This window comes from Rhagoletis pomonella, unplaced genomic scaffold, assembly GCF_013731165.1.
Source record: "Rhagoletis pomonella isolate Grant_MI unplaced genomic scaffold, Rhpom_1.0 Rhpom_scaffold_00003, whole genome shotgun sequence".
Taxonomy (NCBI): Eukaryota; Metazoa; Arthropoda; class Insecta; order Diptera; family Tephritidae; genus Rhagoletis; species Rhagoletis pomonella.
In genome coordinates this window covers 5,345,111-5,353,160 of record NW_023458557.1, presented here as the reverse complement: position 1 = coordinate 5,353,160, position 8,050 = coordinate 5,345,111, and the positions used below count along the sequence as shown (strand labels likewise).

The window sequence follows — 8,050 nt, the reverse complement described above, 5'->3', positions numbered from 1 at the left end:
CTAATTCTTTTATTGTTCTCCACATATCCTTTTGATTTGTGCATTTGTTTACTCTGTTATTTATGTAGCTTCCCTTAGCTTTCTCAAGTTCTATGTGTATTCATTTCTTAGTATTTTGTAATTTTCCCAATGGTAATCGTTGTCGAACCAAACGGCTAAATTGTAGAGATGTATTTTAATTTTTTTCATTTCTTTCAAGTTGTTGTTGAACCACTGTTTTGTATTATTTGCAATTTGTATATTTTTACTAACTATCATGAGGTTTAATGAGTTGTTTATACTATTTACTAGTATGTTAGCAAAGTTACTGGTAGAATCAGTTGTTTGAATTTCAAGTATGCCACTACGTAGAAAATTGTTTCGGAATTTTGCATTGTTAAAGTGTAATGTTTTTTTTTTTTGTATTTTCGATTTATGGATTTTTTATTTACTTTTAATGGGATTAATAATTCTATTGATTCGTGATTACTAATTTTCATTTTATAATTTGTTTTGGCTACCATGCTTTCAATATTTGTCACTGCATAATCAATTAAAGTTGAAGTATTATTTGTAATTCTCGTTGGCTGAGTTACAACTTTCCGTCATCCCGTTCCACATTACATCACACTCCTACCCTGTCGGAAATACCAACAACAAAAATGAGAGTTACAATTTGTTTTAAATAGTTATCGCTAATAATTTCCTCCAGTCTCTTTGTATGATTATTGGCTTTTAGCCAATCAATGTTGAAGTCCCCCGTTATTAATATGCTCGCATTTTCAGAGATATTTTCCATTTTTGATTCATAAAAATTTATAAAGTGCTCCTCTGGAGATGTTTGTCTATTTGGTGATCTATAAACTCCAACTAAGCACTGTTTTTCACTTTCGCACCTAATTCCACCATAATTTTTTCAATCGAATGACAGTCTATTATTTTATATTGCCATTTAACATTTAAATAGAAACAAACCCCTCCAGTATGTCTAGATATACTATCACAACGTATAATGTTATAGTTTCTTAACGAAACTTTGGCTGCAAATAAGCCACTCTTTCAGCCTCCAACTTATTCTTTCTTTGTAAAACTCGACAGTTTGAATCTCCGCAATCATGATTTGTGTCAATGTCTGACAATTTCAATCTCTCCTTGGCGTTTTTACAGTTTATGCATTTATTATTGTTATTTTTGCTCTCTTTATACGTATGACCCGTTTCACTATCACCCCTATGCTGTACTATGTATGCTATCCGTCGTAGATTCGATTTTGCTACGAATCGTAAAATTGGTATGCTGAAATCCGTGTTGTCGTATCGTAGTTTCGAAATTCGTAGGCCATCTTCGAAATTCGTAATGTTGGTATGCCTGAATCCGACGTAGCTGTTATTTTTATGTATTTTTCGGAAATTTAGTACGAATAGCAACTCGTGTCGGAGCGAAACAAATTGTATTAAAATATCAATAAAACAAAGTGTGGAAACGCAAAAATATGTATGTAAGTTGAAGTGTGAATAAAAAAAAATTTATTATTAAATGTTTACAAAATTATCAAGTCGACAATCACAAAAAATCGCTCTCAATACGAAAAACTGGTGGAATGCATGAGCGAAAGGCCGGACATTGCCCGAGGCTTTGTAAAAGTAGTTAAAGAGGATGTGGTGGAATTTTGGGAAGGCGTTGCAAGAATTAAAGCAGCACAATATTTAGTTGAATGGACGCCCTTAAAAAGAGGGAGCATACATTTATCATTTAAGCTAAATGGATCAGAACTGTCTCGTAGCAATCTCCTTTGTATATTAATGCAACAGTTGGCTGCAGCACGTTCTTTCTCCTGAGACAAAAGTGCATCGGCTACTGAATCCATTATATTTTACTTAGTTAAGGAAAAGCCTTTTCAAATACGAGGGTCGTATGAAAACTACCCGATTTTGAATAGAGATGGCGCTGCTACAACTAAAAAAAATATTTTGCTAAAAAATACAACTCTTCAAATAACACGTGTCAAAATTTCTCAGCGATATGACATTTACAACAAATTTTATACGTGTTAGAATTGAGTTACTTTTGTGCTTTTTGTCAACATGGAAAAAATTGAATATCGAGCAGTGATAAAATATTTGTTTTTGAAAAAGAAAACAAACGACGAAATTAAATCGGAATTTAACGAAGTTTATGGAGACTCTGGACCGTCATTAACAACTGTAAAATATTGGGTAGCTGAATTTAAACGCATTTTTGATGAGGAACGTTCAGGTCGTCCATATGAGGTCACTACACCAGAAATGATTGAAAAAATCCGTGATATGGTAATGAGTGATCGAAGATTGAAAGTGCGTGAGATTGGTGAGAGTGTGGGCATTTCAATTGAACGGGTTAATAACATTTTGCAAAATCATTTGGATATGAGAAAGCTTTCCGCGAGATGGGTGCCGCGATTACTCACAACACACCATAAACAAACACGTGTTTCCATTTCAAATGATTGTTTATCAATGTTAAACGCAAATCCCCAGGAGTTTTGGCGTCGATTTGTAACTGTCGATGAAACCTGGATTCATCACTCCACACCAGAGACCAAAGAACAGTCAAAACCACGATTGAGAGAATACAAAGGTTGCGCCGACCTCGGACCGCTATTCCTCTCTTAACGAATTTGACAGAATCGTTGTTTGCATGACGTCACACTGGTGCAACTTGTTTACGTTTTTCCTTGCAAAATTTTTTCTTCTTCTTCCATTCTTGCTCACGTTTTGGCATTTCTCTCTCGCAATTGCACCAGTGTGATGTCACACAAAAGTTATTCTCAAAAATCCTCTCTGATCGGCGCAATCTTGTATTCTATCATTCTTGAGTCAAAACAGTGGACTCGTCGCGGTGAACCAGCTCCAAAGAAGGCAAAGGCGATATTATCAGCAAACAAGGTTATGGCCACAGTATTTTGGGATGCGCGTGGGGTTATACATATTGATTACCTACAAAAAGGAAAAACAATTAATGGCGAATACTACTGCAAAATATTGGGTGAATTGACAAGGCTTTGAAGGAAAAACGTCCACATTTGTTGAAAAAAAAGTTCTTTTTCATCAAGACAATGCTCGTGTGTGTACATGTGTCGTAGCCATGTCTAAATTCAATGAATTAGGCTACCAAATGCTTCCTCATCCACCGTATTCTCCAGATTTGGCCCCCCTGTGACTTTTTCCTCTTTCCTAATCTTAAAAAATGGCTCGGCGAGAAAAAATTTAGCTCAAATATGAAGTAATTGCAGCAACAAATGCTTATTTTGAAGGGTTGGAGAAAACCTATTATTCGGAAGGGATCAAAACATGGGAAAAACGTTTGCTTAAGTGTATCGAGCTAAAAGCAGATTATGTTGAAAAATAAATTGAATTTCGTTAAAAAAATCGTTTTATTCTATTCAAGGCCGGGTAGTTTTCATACGACCCTCGTACGATTAAACAATTTTTTAAATTTCACTGTTCACTTGCGATTATATTTATTTTGATTTGTTTGTGTCAAAGCAGCTGATTAAGAACTTCGAATTTTATTATTTTAGTTGGCAACGCCGTTGATAGTTACGATCGGATTACAGCATACCAATTTTCGAATTTTCGGATCGGAGCTACGAATTCGTTACTAAGAACTTTCGGATTACAGCATACGGGTGTATATTTTGCACATATTTGATCATCGTTTTTGCAGACCTTAGAGGCACGGTTATATCCCCAACATTTAAAGCATCTTAGTACGCTGCAACTTTCATAGACTGGACACCTATCCCATTCGATGTTAATTTTTTTCCTTTTCAATAATTGGTTATATCCATCACCATCTGTTTCTATTATTGCATTATACACCTGCGGAATTTTGTGGGACTTGTACACTTTTACACATTCTAAATGGCCGCATTCAACATCATTTTGCTTACTGATTGCTTGTACAATAAGATCTTTATTTAATTCCTCAGTCATTCCGACGATCAATATTTTTGGATTTCTCATCCTTGGAGCTTGCATCTCGTAGTCAGTACCCATTTTGTCTTTAATTTCTTCAGTCAAAGCATTTCTACCGCCTTCATTTTCACAGCATTTTCAGCTACTGCTCCATCATGCCTCTGTTATTCCTTTCACTTGTACGTTAAGAGCCGAAGGTTTAATTTTCTCTTTGACTTCTTCCTCTGTAATGTCACTGTTTTGGTTGTTTTTTGGCTTTAAAATAACGGGCACACTATTACAAGATTTCAGTTTGCTCGCATATGTTGCGCTTCCCGCACTTGTTTGTGTTTTTTTTTTATTTCATTTACAATCTCTGTTTTTGCCTCCTTCACTTGTTGCTCCATCATTTTACTTGTTTTACTCATTTCTTCAGCCATTTCGGTTTCATTTTCTTTTACGAGATCAAATAAGCTTTTATAATTTTCATTTGTTAATTTGATGTAATTTATGCATCCATCACATATGTATTTAATGTTCGAGTGTTTAAAAATTGCATCACATTCACATTTGGATAATCCAGCGCATTTCATATGAAACAATTTTTCACAAAACCCGCCACAACGTAATTCTTTATCCCGACTAGAGTTATTACATCTTCCACAACTTAAATCCATGATTCGTTTGGAATTCCATGGACAGTGAGGATATCAGTGAAAAATTAATTTATTTTGATGAATTTCAGATTTTTTTTGATAGTTTCTTTGTAAAAAAATCCGATCTATTAACAACGCTTAAAGAACACGTCCGTTCACACTCATTTACTCATTTACACTACAGTTGTGCGTTATACAACAATTAATTGCATTAGCTGCCAAAAAGGGAATGAGAATCGACCAGATGGACGCGGTCTCAACATTTCTTCAAGGCGATTTGGAGGAAGAAATTTTCATCGAGCAGCCTGGAGGCTGTAGCGATAGAACTAATAAGGTAGGCAAGCTGAATCGCGCAATTTTTGGCTTAAAACAAGCTGAAAGGCTGTGGAACTGTAAGTTAATCACAGCATTAAAGTCCTTCGGATTGATTCAGTCGAGGCTTGACCCATGTGTTTTTTACAACAAAGATCTCAACTTAATGTTAGCGTTATATGTGGATGATATACTCCTATTTTGGAATGTTTCTATCGTACTAGCTAAACTCAAGTTAGCACTAAGTTCATGTTTTAAAATTAAAGATTTTGGGTCAGCTACGAACTGTGTGGGAATCAGAATAAATCAGACCCAAGACTATATTGAATAAGATCAGTCAAGCTACATAAGTGAAGTACTTAAGCGTTTTCGTATGGCTGACTGTAAGCCAATTTCTACTTCGAGTGATCCGAACGTTAAGCTTTCGAAAGATTTGGGTACCAGTAAAGGATCATCATGGAGCGAACTTAAAAGTTTTCCGTACCAAGAAGCAGTTGGATGTTTGCTATACTTGGCGCAGGGTATTCGACCAGATATTGCTTTCGCAGTCAATGATGTGAGTCGATTCAATACTGACTACAATGCAGTTCACTGGACAGCGGTCATATTTCGCTACTTACAAGGGACCGCAAATTTGAAACATATCGACGAAGGCATCTCAGGTTTTTGTGGTGGGGACTACGCATCGGACGTTTATAAGCGAAGATCATGCAGTGGTTATGTCTTCAAGTTGTCAGATGCAGCAATCAGCTGGAACATCAAGAGTCAACCAACCGTGGCCTTATCAACTACTGAAGCTGAGTATTTGGCTTTGTCATCTGCAGTGAGGAAAGCATTGCGGCAGAAGCAGTTTATTAATGAAGTCGATCCCAGTTCACGCATGGCTATTCCAATTAGTTATGACAATAGAAGCGTAATTGACCCCAAATCCACCCACTAGAAAGGGGACAGTCCCCACTTTCTAAAAAGGCGTACCCCCCCTTGGGCTCCTCCCACAGGCCCCTAGGAAACCGTTTGAAAAAGGGGGAAAAACGGACTTTTCATAGGCAAACTGAGCAGTCTGAAGTGGAATATGACCCAACTAACAGAAACCGTTAAAAATGTTCTTTTTAACAAATGTATTTTTGCGTAGAATTCCTTTCTGCGTAGGCGGCCTTCGGCCGCACTTGAGATTATAACCCTCACAAAGTAGAATTCTCTTTCTGTTTTGCGAAGAAAAGGAGCTGAACACCTTTTGCAGAGAAAACCTTTCTGCGTAGGCGGCCTTCCTTCGGCCGTACTTAGGGATTATAACCCTCACAAAATAGAATTCTCTTTATGTTTTGCGAAGAAAAGGAGCTGAACACCTTTTGCAGAGAACACCTTTGCATATTTTTAATGCTTACTGGGTTATATCCTATCTTCTTTTGTCTGTCATTCTTTTGCATATTTTGGAGTTTGACAGCTGAACTCCGCCATTTAATTTGCATATGCAACCAAAGTCAGACGCGTGATTTTGAAGGTGTTTTTATTTAATGAATTGTGATTAATTGGTTAATATTAAAGTCGTAAAAAAAGTTATAACTAATCGAGTATAGTGTAAAGTGAAGGGGAATACAAAAATATATTGGTGAAGTGGCTGCTTTAAGGAGAATAGGAATCCGAATTTTACAAAAAAGGGCATACTTCAAACCCAATTTGTAAATAAATTTGTGACCAAATATTAAAGAAGTGGGTGTTAAAGTAATGTGTAGACCCTTGACTACAAGTGTTTGGATTTTTTTTGGATCGGGCCACCCCTTTGGACGGAATAGTCCGAAATAGTTTGGGGCGCTACTAAAGCCCACCCAAACATTTATTACACATTGTAAACATATGAATGAATTGTTTACGTAAAAATATTTCACTGAAAGAAATTGGCATTTAAACTTAATTGGTAATTCATCAAGTGAGGGTGTTGGTAATAGATTAACCAATACTGTCACATCTCTAATACATATCTTTTTGTACATCTCTAGTGATGACTTTGAATAATATTTGTAATTTTGTAATTTGTAATTTATTGCAGTCATATGAAACAGACGTTCCTTACAGACTAGAGATAAAAATTTAGCTACTTAGACGATACGTGTAAAACATAAAGCATTCTACAGTTTCGAGATCAAAGATAAAATAAATAAACTTTTTGGAAGAGAGAAATCCAGTTCGATAGAATTCGAGATCGTGTTGAATTCGTTTAAAGCTCTTGAAATAGGAGCATTTCTGGCATACTCCGTTTTACAATTTCCTCCATAAAACGGCAGAGGATTGCGAAGATTCCTTAGAGGAACATTGAAGTTGACCTGCTCTAGGAGCGTAGGGCAATCGATCACACCATTTATTAAGTTAAAGGTAAAAGTTAGAGATAGCAAAGATCTTCTGGCTTCCAGAGATTTAAGGTCTATTAATAGAAAACGAGACTTATACGATGGAATAGGCTCGCTGAAGTTAAGATTTCTGAGGGCAAATTTAAGAAAAACCTTCTGAACCCTTTCAATCCTATTAATTAGGTTTGAGTGGTATTGCCTCCAGATAAAAGAAGCATATTCTAACTTAGAACGAACAAAAGATGTGTATAACAATTTAAGTGTATAGGGGTCAGAGAACATTGAGCTCTGACGCCTGAGAAAACCAAGTACAGCGTAAGATTTAGAAATGATGTGACTTATATGACTGTTAAAAGACCAATTAGAGCTGAAAATTACACCAAGGTCTTTGATTTCTTGGACTTTTTGAAGTTGAGTTTGAGAGATTACATAAGACGTCGAAAGAATATTGTGACTTTTGGAAAAAGTAACTTTTTTAATATTCAGAGAAAGGCGAGAGCTGAGACACCAGCTGTGTAGAATATTAATCTCGGAGTCTTAGCGCATCATGCGCATTTTCAATCACAGCAAAAATTTTTGAATCGTCAGCATACAGCAAAAATTTAGCAAATGAAAAACAAGAACTCACATCATTTATAAATAATACAAAGAGTAAGGGACCTAAAATGCTACCTTGAGGAACCCCCGATGAGGCAATGAAAGATTCCGAAGAACAACCATTAACAGAGACCACACAGCGCCTATCCGACAAATAAGATTTGAGCCATTGCAAAAATACTGAGTGGAAACCCAGTGAGGCTAGCTTACTGACCAACAAACTGTG

General features: G+C 36.1%; 2 protein-coding genes across 2 annotated transcripts in view; both read right to left on the bottom strand.

The window, feature by feature from the left end:
• The window catches only part of LOC118735005, a gene marked incomplete in the record, with an annotated part of 2,257 nt that extends 881 nt beyond the window's left edge, over positions 1 to 1,376 (bottom strand). The window contains 1 exon segment of the mRNA XM_036464607.1: positions 1 to 1,376. Coding sequence (XP_036320500.1) covers positions 1 to 25 — 25 coding nt within the window.
• Positions 1 to 8,050, bottom strand: part of LOC118735004 (trifunctional enzyme subunit alpha, mitochondrial) — a gene marked incomplete at its 3' end in the record, with an annotated part of 161,077 nt that overhangs the window by 98,249 nt on the left and 54,778 nt on the right.